Here is a 15,417-nt window from a genome sequence, read left to right on the forward strand (position 1 = left end):
CAATTAATGAACCACTATCAATATATTGTTATTAACCAAAGTCCATACTTTATTCAGATTTCCTTTGTTTTTGTCTAATGTCCTTTTTCTGTTCCTGGATACCATTGAGTTTAAAACTTATATTCAGTTGTCGTGTTACTTGTCATGTTAGTTAGCATTGTATTAGTTAACATGTTATGTTAGTTGTCCACATGACATTTAGTTGTCATGTGTCCTTAGGTTCCTGTTGTCTGTGCCATTAAACTTCATTTATTTGGATTATGAACCAGGTTGAAACTCTTATGAAGGCTATGGACCCTCTCCACAGAAAAAATGCACAAGTTTCAGACAGCTAATATAAAGGAGGTCCACCCATAGCACATTCAGAAGCCCTGCTTTAGCTGTGTTAGGAGGAAAGGGTGATCTTTAATCCCCTTCCCCAGATTTGGGCTCTAGTTCAGGCTTTCCTTCTAATTTGTCATGTGACCTTCCGCAAAGCTGTTTTCTATGTGGGTCCTCAGTTTTATCATACGTGAAATGAGGGGTTTGATTTACACCATGTCTAAATCCTTTTTTAGCAAGGTAGAAGGTGGGCGTAATCTAGAGCTTACAACATCTGAGGAACAAGGCCTGGTTAAGAGAAGACCAAGCCAGGTTAGGCCAGGGAAGTGAACGGGCTTATCAATAAGCAGGTTGCAGAGGAGAAAATCTGCGTTCCACTTTATGGCTCTGCGGATTTTACAAGTCATTTCCTCCCTCTGGACTTCAGTTTCCTCATCTGCAAAATGGGGAGGTCCTGCTGCTGGCAGTTACGAACCTCTTGGGAGCAAAGAAGAACGTAAAAGGTAAAATGCAGTGAGAGAATTCTCATAAGAAAATGGAGAAAGTACGGTGGGTGCAGAGCTGAAGGATGGTTGTGAGTAATGTAAAGCAGGGCTGAGGGATCAGGAGAGAGACACCTATCACACACCTTAGGGCTTTCCGACCCCACCCGCACTTTGCTGGGGTCATTCCACCTCTGTCCCAGCCCCACCTCCGCCCCTCTCCTCCGGCTGAGACGCGCCGCGCTTCCTATGGCTGCCACGGTGCTCCGCTCTCCACCGCTCGAGGGCCGCGCGCGCTCTCGCGCCGCCACATCAGTCTCGTCGCAGCCCGCCCTTGGCCTCTTCCGATTGGCTCAACACGTAAGTGACATAAGTGCTCCATTTTCCACCCCCTCACCTACCCCTAGCTCTGCCCCGCTTCCTCCTTGCTTCTCCTGACGCAAGCCGATACCCAACCTGCTCTGGTCTCCGTTGCGCCGCAAAAGCCAGGAGAGAGGGCTGAACCAGGAAAGCGGTGGCGCGCACGCACGCACGCACGCACGCCGGCGGTCGGCGGGGCGGCAGTCTCGCGCCTGGGCTCGCCCCGCGGCGCGCCAGAGGCTCGCGCACTCAGCAGGTTGGGCTGCGGCGGCGGCAGCTGGGGGAACTGAGGTGCTGCGTGTGAGAGGTCCCAGAAGCGTCTGCGGCTCCACCTCCGCACCCTCCGCCTCTCCTACCCCAGTCCCCGTGCGGAGTGCTGCGGAAGGGAACGGCGATAGCCTGGGGGACCCCGAGCACACCCGTGGCTGCTTCCAACACCGCCCTACTTCCCTTCCCAGCCGCGGGCCTCGCTTGGTGCTAGGCGACTCTGCGGGGAGGCGGCGGTGACGGCTGCCTGTCTTTGGAGAGACCTGCTGCCCTCCGGCCTTGCTTCTCCGCCGGGCCCTGCAGGGGCCGAGAGAGCTCGGCGCCCTCCCTTCCGCTCGCCTTCGACTGCCGGTTGGAGCAGCGTCGGTCCGGGAGGTCTCTGGGCTGAGCCAGCGTCAGCTCCTCCGGCTCCAACATGTCCGCGGGCGGAGACTTCGGGAATCCGCTGAGGAAATTCAAGCTGGTGTTTCTGGGGGAGCAGAGCGGTGAGTGCACGGCTCCCCCACTCCTGGCAGCTGGCCGCGGCGGCCTCCCGCACCGCCCCCGGTGCGGCTCTTCAGTCCGCGGAGGCTCGCTGCTGGCTTCGCGTCAGCGTTCCGTCCCACCCCAGCCCTTCCCCGTGTTCTCCGACCCCTCCTTGCCACCGGCTCCTTGTCTAGATCCGTTGGTCGGATTTTTTACTCTAGTCTCCTGGCCCTTCGGTCCCCGACTCTTCCGTCCTCGCAGCCTGGCCCTCTCCCGTCGCACTGCCCTCCCTTGCCCAGTCCTCACCCCGCCCAGCCTCCTGTCCATCCCTTTCTTCCTCCGGTCTCTGTCGTCTCCCTTACCCCAGCCCCCTTTCTTGAGCTCCACCCTTATTCTTTGCTCTTTTCCCGGTTCGTCAGCTCTGTGAGGCCCACTCCGGAAAGCCCCACTCCTGGCACTGGGCTCTTTTCAACCTTGGGCAAAGAGGGTGGGATATGGGCGTTGTTTTCCCCAGAGACTTGACCATGAGAAGTGCGAATCTCATGGAAGGTGGGAAACGGTGGTTGTAGGAAAAATTCTTGGATGATTTCCCCCTGGCTGGGGAGTAAATCTGGGTTATTGAAGAAATATGTATGAATTGGGGGTGACTTGAGAATGGGTGGTGGAGGTGAGAGGAGTGGCGTCGGCGGTGGCGATTTTAGCTCCTTGGGTTGAGCTGTCTTTTCGGAAAACCTCATTTTCGAATCTTGACTTTCATCACTGACGATTCTTTTGGCAGTGTTGATGCTTTTTCGATCTCTGCTAGATGCTCTGTCATGATCATTTTACTTGGAATTTTTCACATTTCACCTCCCCTTTTTCTCGTTTCAACATGAAGCAGTGTCTGATTTTCATGGGGGTGCAAACAGGAATTACTGGGGATATGTTACTTATTCGTTTCTTCTTGAGTATATTCCAGTTATATATTTAGGATTCATGTGGGAGAAGGCTTAGAATAACGAATATCTTTGTTTTGTAGGATTTCTTTTGGGTGATGGAATAGAGTAGGAATAGATTCATCATCTAGTTATCTAAATTAGATTTAAATACCATTTGGGCCAAATGACTGTTTTATGCTTAATATTCCATACTATCTGACGAATGAAATTGTTATGTCATTTACTTGGTCAGGTTCTTCTGTCTCTGTGCTTTGTATTAGATACAAGATCCTAATTTTGGGGTGGTTGTCTCTAAGGTTACTTCTTCTACAAGAAGTAATTATTCCAGTTTTATGCTGTATTATGCAAACTCGTAACTCGACAGTTCAGAGATTATGATTCTCCTTTGTTTTTCCCACGCTTTATATGACCGTCTTTAAAATTCAGACATAGAAAATTAGTTCCAAGTCATCAAACATTGGGTACCTACTAGATGTCTTAGGAGAGGTTATAGAAAACATTAGTTTTGACTGGAAGACATTTAACTTGATATAAATTCGTAGCATTTATTACTGCCTTGAGTTGTTCATACTAAGTCGAGTGATATTACAGTAAGTTAATACTAGTTGCAAAATTGCCTCCAGTTGGGCCTGGGGAATAATTTTTCTCCTTTCATAGGAAAATTATCTTCCCCTCCTCCCTTACCAGGCAGAAAAAATACAATCCCTCTCCTCTTTGCTTATGGATTTTCCTGAAGTAAACATGTATAAGTTTATTTCCTTATGTGAGTAACTTGGTAGAACCTGTGAAGTTGATCCTGGTCTGGCTGTTATGTGGCAATTTCACGACAGTGCCATACATAAAATGTAGCTTATTGGCTATTATCGATAAATAGGATCTAAAGTGCTTATTGTGCACTCTGGGGATGTTATTGCCTGCCTTATGTTGCCTGCAGAGCTATTTAGTTTGCATGAAACACCCATTAATCTCTCTGTCTAGGAGGATTTTAGCGTGAATAGAGATCTTAACTTCTTAGGTTTCTGCAGGTTTCCTTTGAATTTTTTGAGTATTCACGTGGCAGAGTTTTATGGCTTCTCATATCTTACTTTCTTTAAGCCTTTACTGACTCTCCCTCCCCCCAGGTAATTCCTGAAGCCTTGTTAGATTTTTATTAAAAAATTGATTTTATTTTTTAGAACACTTTTAGATTTACAGAAAAATTGAATAGATACTGTGGAAATTCTCGTATACCTCAGTACCCAATTTCCGCCATTATTAACATGTTACATAGGTACGGTACATTCATTACAATTACAGAATCCAACATTGGTACATTAATATTAACTAAAGTCTGTAGTTTACTCAAATTTTCTTAGTTTTTACCTAATTTCCTTTTTCTGTTTCAGCATTCGATTTCAGGATGCTACATTATTAGTTGCCTTGTCTCCTTTGGCTCCAATTAGATGTTTTTGGGGGATTGTTTTATACATGCTTTTCTCTATGTGGAACTGTTATGTTAATTATTTTTTGAGGCTACTATGTTGCTATGTAATGCCATCCAATATCTTTGGCAATGAAAGATTGATCTCTGTTTTCATGGTCAGTGTCTGTAGTTTCTTATGCATTAGCAAAGGTCTGTAGAATCCATGTCATCTTGATGTAATTCTTCATGAATTATTTATTTTTAGGTCTATTAGAATTCCACAATTCGGCTTTCAAAGACTGTAATCTGTGGCAAAGCCTTGTTTCCTTGATAGCATTTGCTGCATTTATAATTATTTTGGTTTTTGTGTGTTTGTCTGTTTCCCACAGCAGAATGCAAGTCCCATGAAAATAAAAGGTATTACCTTTTTTGTTCATTGTATCCCCATTACCTAGCATAGTGCCAGGCTCATGGTAGCTGCTCAGAAGTATTTGGTAAATGAATGATGGTTGAATATAGTAGTAACTGAAGCTAGTAACATATGTTACACTTTTTGCTATGGAAAAGTCTACATTTTTATTTTATTTTTTTTAAGGATGACTGGTAAGGGGATCTTAACCTTTGACTTGGTGTTGTCAGCACCACGCTTTCCCAAGTGAGCCAACCGGCAATCCCTATACAGGGATCTGAACCCATGGCCTTGGTGTCACCAGCACCACATTCTCCCAAGTGAGCCACAGGCCGGCCCTACATTTTTTTTTTTATGCAACTAATAGTTTAACGATAATTTTTTATACTTACATCATTTTAGTGTATATAGGGACACTCCAGATGTTCACTGGGGCAAGGAAACCAATAATTTAGGGGCCTAATCATTCATTTTGTACTTTTTTTGAGTTTAGCAAAATTAATCTTGTTAAAGCTGTTGTCAAATTATTTGCTCTTAATATAACACGTAAAAGTATGTCAAGCTATATTAAAGGTGTGTTAATGGGACTGATTTGAAATTAGGTACATTGTGTTTATTTAGCTTATCAAGAATTTAAAGTACTATGCTCCATAATGAAGGTGAATTGTTTCAGCACATGAAACAGATTAAGTGACATCAGCCTTGATGATCTTCGTATAAACTCTTATGGTTTTTTTATATTTCAGTAGTATACTGGTTTATAAAGGAATGTTGAAATATACAATTTGAAGCTTCCTTGAGGAGTCTCTCTTGTTACTACCTCTGACTATTGTCTTGAAATACAGAGGTATTTTTAGGAATGTCACTCAGTGGTAGTAAAAGATTTTATTCTATACAAGTATTTTTGATTATAAATTAGGAATTGTAATGACAGGGAGGAGCACATAATCTAGCCTAGTACTGCTTCTTTTTTCAATTTATATTAACTTTTTAAAATATCAATTCTTTGGAATTACAATATGCTATGCAGAAAAAAGTGTTTTACTGTCAGAGACCAGCAGTACTGAACATGCCAAAAAAGAAAAAACCCACACAAAAAGTCATAACATATGGTAAATGGATTTAGTCTCCTTGTTTTTAATAGTGTTTGTACTCTAGCCCTCAATTGTATTTTGTATTTCCTACTCCAGAAACCTTGTTTTCCTTTCTCAACAGCATAATCTTGCAATCTCTTGAGGTGAAGGAGGGATCTGGCTATGTAGAATAGAGGAGGGGATGTAAGAGGGTGTCAGTCTACCTGTTATTTTTTTTTAAACTTTTTGTTGCAACATATTGATTGCATGTATTTATGTATGGGGTACAGAGTTACCTTAATACATGTATGCAATGTGTGGTGACCTTTCAGGGCAATCAGCATTTTCGTCCTTGCAAAACCCGATAATTACTTTGTGATGTGCACATTTAATCTCTCTTCTAGTCATTTGGTAAAATGCAGTAAATCATTGTTAATTATAGATTCCTGGGTTGACTGTACACCAGTAGGACTTATCTTTCCTATCTAGCTGTAATTTTGTGTCCATTACCCAGCGTCACACCATCCCCTCCCCTCTCTCCCCACCACAGTTCTTTTCTCTCCATTTTACAGTTCAACTTACTGTTTATTTGTTTATTTTTGTTTTATTCTCTTTTTTAGCTCCCACATGAGTGAGAAAGTGTGGTATTTCTCTTTCTGTGCCTGGCTTATTTCACTTAACATCAGTCTACCTGTTAAATAGACTTTTATCCATTCCTTCTGTTTATGGTTCCATCTTCCCCCTTACTTCTAGATCTATTTGGTGCCAACAATTTTGGAGCCATTTGGGGTTCTGGGGCACAAATCAGAATGTTTCTCAGTTTTCCCCATTGTCAATTTAGAATCAGTCTTCACATAGTCTGTTAGGTCAGTTACCACTTTTCCATTTGCTTTCTAACTTCTAATTTGGCTAATTTAGATTTTCTGAGAACAAACATTTACGTTTAGGCATTTTGAATTGCTTTGGGTTTTCAGAGTTTTTTAAATAAAACTAAAACTAACTCATTTACACCCCTGTTCATAGTAACATCATTCACAGTAGATAAATGGTAGAGGAAAACAAGCGTACATCCACAGATGCATGGATAAACAAAATGTAATATATACATACAGTGGCATATTACTTAGCCTTAAAAAGACAGGAAACGTGCTATAACATGAATGAAACTTAAGGACATTATGCTAAATGAAATAAGCCAGTAACAAAAGGACAAATACAATATATATATATTTTAATTTAAAAAAAACAACAGAACCCTTTATATATAATTTCTTTTTTCTCTCTTAGAAGGAAGTCCACGGTTTTTCCAAATGATCTGTGTGGCCCACATTGCATTATGTGGCTCCTCTCCATCTGTTCATTCTTATCTTGACCATATCTCCCACCTTCTCTCTCTGTTCAGCCATACTGGCCTTTTTTCAGTTGTCAGAACTCCTTCCTGATCTCCATCTTGTTACATATCTGCTCTTTCCCTTAACTTGATTAATTCCAGCTTATTTTAGGTTTCATCTTCAAGTCACTTCTTCAAAGAAGCCTTTGCCAACTTCCTCAGAGTAGTTTAGATTCCTCTTCTTTATATTCTGAGTACTCTGCACTTCTTCTTGCTGTCTTTAATACAGTTGTAATTATTTACTTATTTATTAAAATATTTGGTGTTTTTTTTGGCCTTTAAGTTCCACAGGGATAGTGTTCATGAATTTCTTGTTCATTGCTGTATTTTGAACACATTGCACAATGTTTGGCATATAGCAGGGGCTCACTAAATATTTTTTGAATAAGTGAATGACTTATGATTTTTACCCTAGTTTCCAAAGGCCTTGAGTTAGCTTATGATGATAAATACACAGAAAAGAGGATACTTAAAAGGAAAAACAATGAAACAATGTAAAAAACTAACCTAGGAGGAGAGAGATTTGCTGTCCCAAGTATCTGAGATGAATCAGTGGCTCAAGTTGAGGAAGATTACTACTCAGAAAAGGCCATTGGTTTTATTGAGAGCTATTGATAATTTTTAGAAAGTAGTTTCAGTAGAATTTTGGGGAGTCAAGAAGGATTCAGAAGTAGGCACAGGTATAAATGGTATATGAAAAGTGAATTTGTGATTTAACTAAATTTTATGCTTTGAGGTTCTTTTTTTTTTTTTTTTTAAAGATGACCGGTAAGGGGATCTTAACCCTTGACTTGGTGTTGTCAGCACCACGCTCGCCCAGTGAGCGAACCGGCCATCCCTATATGGGATCCGAACCCGTGGCCTTGGTGTTATTAGCACCACACTCTCCCGAGTGAGCCACGGGCCGGCCCATGATATGAGGTTCTTACAGATACTTTTAAACTCTTTATTATAAGAAATTTTAAACATATAAAAAAATACAGAGAAACACCAAGGTCAAAGGTTCAGATCTCTGTACTGGCCAGCCACCAAAAAAAAATTAAAAAGATAAAAAGTACAGAGAATAGCATCATCAACCCTCATTAACTGTTACTCAGCTTCAACAATTATCAACTCATGACTTAGTTTTGTTTCATATATATAGTACCCCCTACCTCCATACCAAAATAAGTTATTTTGAAGCAAATCCCACATATTTTATTGTAAATATTTTGGTATGGCTGCTAAAAGATGAAGACTTTCTTATTGAGTTATTATATACATTTGTGTGTATAATTGAGGCTTTTATTTTTGGGATACTCTCCATTTGCATGTTTTTGAGACTTACTAAATATTTCGGGATGTCTAGATTAGTGCTGTCCAATTGAACTTTCCATGACGGTAGAACTGTTCTATATCTGTGCTTTGTAATATGGTGATGGTTAGTGTGTCTAGGGAACTGATTTTTAAATTTTATTTAATTTTAATTACAGTAGCCTTGTGTGGCAAATTAATCCTTTTTCTGGCCTTCACTCTTCTCTTAAAGAAGAATACCCTTTTGGAAATTACATAATCAAGGTGAATTAAGTTGAATATAATAGAAAAATAGGGATGCAATGACTCATATGTTTAAATAGATTTTAGGCCACCTCTGGATTAATGATACTTTGATCTGTAGTATTTAAGGCTACAAAAAAAAATTCTACCTTTAAGCCTTTTAGATCTCTGTTCTTGGTGTCTAGCATAATGACTGTATACGCAGCCATTAAATGTTGCATCTGTGCAGTCATTAGGAAGCTGGATAAATAGGTCTTTCTTTCTTTTTTAAGGTGGTGACAGATGCATCATCGTATTGTCATTAAGTAAATAGGAAAAGACTAGATGGCTGTTGAAGTGATAATGATAGGATATTGCTCTTCATTTGTAAACCTTTTACGTTTATTTATCAAGTAGTTTATTATGGAGCATTTCTTTCCTTTTGCCTATGAAACATTTATAGTTATTATGATATGGAGGGAAAATACTGAAGTAGGAGTTAGGAAAACTGAACTCGAGTCTTTCCTCTGAACTTATAAATTATGCGCTCTTAAAGAAGTTAGTTTAATCTCTGTGCTTTGGTTTCATCATATGTAAAATGAGAAGAATCTTTTTTTTCCCTCCCATATAGCATGGCCTGCTTAGGTGGTCCTCTGTAGGCTCCTCCCAGGGACTTACTGTCAACACCATCTCATATTCCTACCTACTTAATTCTCATTAAGCTTTCAGCAATTGAAAATACATCCATTCTTAACTGTAGCTCAAATTTTGTACTTCACTCAAAATTCTTTAGTTGGGACTAGCTGGTTCTCTCACTGGATTAGAGAGTGGTGTTGGTAACACCAAGGTCAAGGGTTTGGATCCCTGTACTGGCCAGCCCCAGAAAAACCAAAAACAAATTATGTGTTCAAAATCTCTGATATTGCAATAATTATAGTCCTGCAGTCTAAATACTCACTTCATCCGCAATTTGATCAATATTGTCCTGAATACTGTGATAATTTATTTTTATTTTTCACAATTTTTACATTTGTCCTTGTTACGCATTGACTTGTGTCCCCTCCTAAATATTGGAAAACAAACTTAAAAAAAAAAAAGACAACATTCCATACTTCTGACACCAAATATAGGGGTGTTTTTTTTCCCACATCAAGCAATTCTCTAATTTTCAGTGGACATTGACTAGGTGTCCTGCGATTTAATTCAGTTATAATACTAACTGGAGTTAGTGCAGACCCCACAGGTTAAGGGCTCAGTCTTGCAAGACTTCAGTTCAGATACAGTTTGTAAGTAGTGGGTCCCCAGATTAATCATAACTTGTTTTTTATTTTATTTTTTAACCAAAAGAACTTCAATAAGCTTTTATGGCACTGCAATTAGAGGAACATTAACCCATAACATGCAACAAAAATGATTTTGCTTTTTGGAACTATTTAACAAATAAATTTGACATTACAATTAACAGCAACATACTGTTGTATTTTTTTTTTTTTTTTTTGAAAGATGACTGGTAAGGGGATCTTAACCCTTGACTTGGTGTTGTCAGCACCACACTCTCCCAAGTGAGCTAACCGGCCATCCCTACACAGGGATCCAAACTCACAGCCTTGGTGTTACCAGCACCACACTCTCCCAAGTGAGCCATGGGCTGTCCCAACAGCAACATATTCTACTGAAGAAAACAAACGCAACTTATTTCAGCTTTCAGATTAAAAAATGTATGTTCTTTCTTCAAACTCAAGTAGCATTTAGAAAGTTTGGTTTTCCCTTTCTAAGCTCTAAAAGGCTAAAATTTTTAACACAGTTGCACACAACTATTTTCACATTGGAAATGATCATGAGGAATGGACAGGTTTAGTCTAATTAAGATTAATCACAGCTTCTGTCTGAGCTGGCTACAAATTGGAGGTTCCATGACTTCCTCTTTGGGTTTGAGCATTTGCTAGAATGACTCTCAGAACTCAGGGAAACACTTTACTAATATTTTCCTGTTTATTATAAAGAGGGGAACAGCCACATGGAAAAGATGCATATAGGGCAAGGTATGGGGGAAGGGGCGTGGAGCTTCCATGAGCCTGGAGCATCTTGTGATGGCAGAAAGTAAGGAGGTGCTTAAAAGGATAGAGTCATATTGAAAGGGCACAAAAACCAATGTGAAAGAGTTCCCAAAAGGGAAAACTGCAGTAATTCGAGCAACAAAATAAATAATGATAGTGTTGGATTATAATCCATAGAATTAAAATGTCCGTGAATATGTACTAATATAAATAAATAAATAAGGGACAGCTCTTCCTTATAAAAGAATTTAATTAATAAATGTTGACAGAATGAGGTAAATAGAAAATCACCATTAGAACGCCACAGTAATAATTGCTGCAGGTAAAATCCCTTTGATGAAAGCTCAAATTAGTGGGCAAAAGTTTGAGAACAGGATATTTGCATAGCCTCAACGTATGTCTCCCAAGATACTTATTATTTACAAAGGGAAAAACATTACCTTTATGGTAGAGAAACCCTGTAGACATCACCAATAATCAAGTGATCAAGGTTAACATCACCAAAAATAAGACATTAGTATGACATCTCGTACCCATTGCTGTCATGTACCTGGAAGAAAATGGTCAGTTGTGGTAGTTTTGCCAAAAAAAATACATGACTTCAGTCTAATCATGAGAAAACATCGGACGAAGGTACATTGAGGGACTTTATGCAAAATAACTGACCAGTATTCTTCAAAAGTGTCCCTCTCAGGAAAACAAGGGAAAATGGAGGTTAGAGGAGACAAAGGAAGCATGAAAACTAAATGCAATGTGGGATCCTGGATTGGATCTTGCAACAGAAAAAGGACATTAGTAGAAAAATTGGTGAAATACAAATAAGTTCTGTAGTTTATTTAATAACATTATATCACTGTTAATTTCTTAGTTTTGATGATTGGTTAAGTAAGATATTATGTTAGAGGAAACTGAAAGGCATATGGAATTTTCTGTACTACTTTTATAACTTTTCTGTGAGCCAAAAATTACTTCCAAATAAAACGTTTAAACAGTCCTGTAGGTACTACTGTTATTCCAATTTTATCATGAGGAAACTGAGACACATAAAGGTTAAGTAACTTCTTATGGTTGCATGGTTAGTAAATAGCCAAGCTGGGATTTCAACTCAGTAGTCTGGTTCTAGAGCTCAGGTGCTAAAACACTAAACTATACTACCTTTTCTTTTCTTTTTTTTTTTTTTTTTTTGTCGTTTTTTCGTGACCGGCACTCAGCCAGTGAGTGCACCAGTCAATCCTATATAGGATCCGAACCCGCGGCGGGAGGGTCGCCGCGCTCCCAGCGCAGCACCCTACCAAGTGCGCCACGGGCTCGGCCCTATACTACCTTTTCTTGATAAAAATTTTATGTAGGTGGAATATGTGCAGAAAGTACAGGATACTTAGGTGTTCTTTAAACCTTAAATGTGAAAAAAACTGTAATCACCTCTGGAAAGCAGAGCTATACTAGCTAAATCTGTTAGAAAAGGTAAAATCTGTTGAATATTTCTCAGATACTTTGCAGTACTGGACTTTTGTCATTTGTATGAAAAAACTTTTTTTTTTTTTTTTTTAAAGATGACCGGTAAGGGGATCTTAACCCTTGACTTGGTGTTGTCAGCACTACGCTCTCCCAAGTGAGCTAACAATCCATCCCTATGTAGGGATCTGAACCCATGGCCTTGGTGTTAACAGCACCACACTCTCCCAAGTGAGCCATGGGCCAGCCTGGTTTTTAAACTTTTAATTACGTGTAATTTACAGTTAAAAGAGTAAGGTGAGCAACATTATAGTTTTTAGTAAAGTTCAATGGCTTTGATAAAATTTGCTTGTCTTACTAACTCTAATACTGAGTTATCAGAAACATATCAAAATGCTGTCTCTACAGAAGGAAAATAATAGATTTACTTTATTATGGAATTAAAATGTAATATTCAAATGAGAATTTTTCAGTTTTGAAGAGAAGGCAAAGGGGCAACTGAAAAAAATCTTTAGATTTGTAATGATATCTTTTAACAGAGAAGATAATAGCTGGTGACTTTGCAGTTCTGAGATGTGAACAAGAATAGAAAGGCTTAAGCTGAAAACTAGTGAAGTTAAGTCAGATATATGGAAGAATTTCCTGACTGAAAGGGTTGTAGAGATATTAGAGTTAGTTATGAAATCACCTGAAGAGTATTTTCTTTTTCCAAATAGAGAAATGATTTCTTGGAAGAGCTAGAAGTGCACAGACGGAACCAGGAGTATACATATGATACTTAACAGATCCTATATTGGGTTCTATAGAATCATATTTGTTTATGATTAAATATTCTTGTTTGCTAGGTTTAGTTGGTCTTAACTTGTCTCAGTATAGGCTTCCTTTTTATCAGAACTTCTTAATGATTCATTTTATTTATTCGATATTACATAAATCAATTTATTATATGGTATTGGTGGGATAGGAAGAAAAACATTAGAGCTTATTGTTGTATGATGTTTGTTTGCAAAGGGTAGTAGGGAAAAATATAAAAATATTGAAAAAAAAACCGAATAGCTACAGTATCCAGGATAAGATTAGTTAGGCTCTGATTTAAATGATCATTTAAACTTCTTTATCTAGGAGAATATAATTAGTGCACTATTACAGATTTTGAAAACTGACAATATGTTGGAGAGGAGAGTAAGCTAAGGAACTTTGAATGAATACAGAAGAGATGCAAATTATGTTTGTTTATTTTTGCATCTGGCCCAGTACCCTGGACCTTGGTGTTATGAGTACCACACTCTTAACAAACTTAACAAACTGAGCTGACTGGCCAGCCCTGCAAATTATGTTTTAAATTTAGATGAATAAATGAATGAATAAATAAATAAACGTGTCTAATCTTTCTGTGAAAAGGAGCTATTTTAATTTCTGAAAGTCTTGCGATTGTAAGTGGGTAAGAATATGTGAAAGGAAGCTAATGTATTGAAAATACACTGTAAAGGGACCGAATATACACTGTAAAGGGACCATTTAAGTGGACTTTTCTCTGGAATTTTGGGGTAATCTAAATACAAGGAGGAGACACTGGCTTTAATGCTGACCAGGTAAGACATTGAAATCCTGATCTACTATTTGGAGAGAACTTTAAAACAAACAAACAAAAAAACTACCTTGAACTAGTAGAACAATTTATGCTCTATGCCAAAGTGATATATATCTATATTTTAACGTGTTTATTGCCAATTTTAAACTCCGTGAGAGCAAAGAATCTCATTTACTAATTTCTTGCGATTTTGAAAAACTTGATGTGTAAAATTTGTTGTTTTGCTGGAGTTCGAGGGAGAATATTTTCAAGCTTTGTTTTTCTTCCTTCTTGGGTTTTAAGTTTTGATTACTTCATTATTGTAATATCTAGAAGTATTTTTCCAAAGTCAGAAATTATTTGCTTAAAATACTCCATGGGGAGAAAATTTAAGGTACACGTAAAAGAGATGGCAGTCATGGTTTTGAGAAACAAAAAGTTTTAATCCATTTCACAAATAAGCACTAAGTGGTTGAGTCTTGTACACTGTTGCTTCATCCTCCTCCAAAGCTTGTATTCAAAAAGAGAGATGGTGTTTTTTACTGAACAGACCAACCTATGCTTTCTTTATTTTTTCACTCTCAGTGGCAACTTCTTCATAAACAGAATATGTTAAATTTAATATAGATAAATGTATCAATCTTTTATCTATGGTTACTGATTTTGTCCTATTTTAAGAAGCTTTTCCATAGCCTGAGTAATGAAGGCAGTCTCCTGTATTATATAATATGTAGGGTGTTTTTGTTTTGCTTTGCCTTTCACATTTAAGTTTATAATTCACCTGAAATTGATTTTTATGAACTAAGAAGTAGTCAGATTTTGTTTTTTTCAGTATGGATATGTAATTATCTTATATCATGTATTCAGAAGACAGTGCTTTTCCCCACTGCTCTGTCATGTCAGTTTTGTAATAACCAAGTGTATACGTAAATTCATTGGGCTGGTTCTGGAATTTCTATTCTGCTAATCAGTGTATCCTTGGCAACAGTACCAAACTATCTTACACTATAACTTTATATCAAAATTATTGATTTCCCAGAGAGCAAATCCTTTTTTATTGAAGAGCACCTTGGCAATTCTCATCTTTTCACCACCATGGGGAAGGTTTTTAAATTAGGGCTTCAGTTTCTTTAGTAGACATAGGACCAGTAAGATTTTCTTTTTCTTATTTTCTTTCTTTTTATTTTTCTGGGACTTTGTACATTTCATCTAATATTTCAAATTTATTAGCACAAATTATTCCTATTACTCTTATGTTTTTATGTCTGCAGGATCTGTAATGATACCTTCGTTATTTTTTAATACTGGTTATTTGTCTTGATTAGGGTTGCTAGAGGTTTATCAGTTTAATAGTTTTCCAAAAAACTATTGATTGACCTTGTTTGGCCTCTCTATTGTGTGTTTTCTACTTCATTGTTTTCTGCTATTTCTTTTCTTGTTTCTTTGGGTTTATTTTGTTGGTCTTTTCTAACTTCTTGAGAGATATATTGTACATAGCTCATTAATTTTTAGCTTTTTTCCCCCCTAATATATGCAATATATAACTGTATGTAATTGTATAAATTTCCCTTTAAGTACTACTATAATTGTATTTTGGAAATTTGACATGCAGTATTTTTGATATTCAGTTCAAAGTGCTTTCTAATATGTATTGTGATTTTTCCTTTATCCCATTGGTTATTTAGAAGTGTATTGTTTTATTTCCAAACACTT

General features: G+C 38.1%; 1 protein-coding gene across 5 annotated transcripts in view; it reads left to right on the forward strand.

Moving 5' to 3' along the window:
* Nucleotides 1-1,273: 1,273 nt before the first annotated feature.
* RAB6A (RAB6A, member RAS oncogene family) overlaps nucleotides 1,274-15,417 on the forward strand; it is a 105,649-nt gene continuing 91,505 nt past the window's right edge. Inside the window, exon 1 of one of the 5 annotated variants that reach the window (XM_063092780.1) lies at nucleotides 1,274-1,915. In XM_063092780.1, the coding sequence (XP_062948850.1) occupies nucleotides 1,846-1,915 (70 nt within the window). In that variant the 5' untranslated portion in view covers nucleotides 1,274-1,845. The remainder of the gene's footprint in view (nucleotides 1,916-15,417) is intronic. The other 4 variants (XM_063092778.1, XM_063092781.1, XM_063092783.1 and 1 more) reach the window with 4 other exon arrangements.

Source organism: Cynocephalus volans, chromosome 4 (genome assembly GCF_027409185.1).
Source record: "Cynocephalus volans isolate mCynVol1 chromosome 4, mCynVol1.pri, whole genome shotgun sequence".
In the NCBI taxonomy this organism is placed as follows: Eukaryota; Metazoa; Chordata; class Mammalia; order Dermoptera; family Cynocephalidae; genus Cynocephalus; species Cynocephalus volans.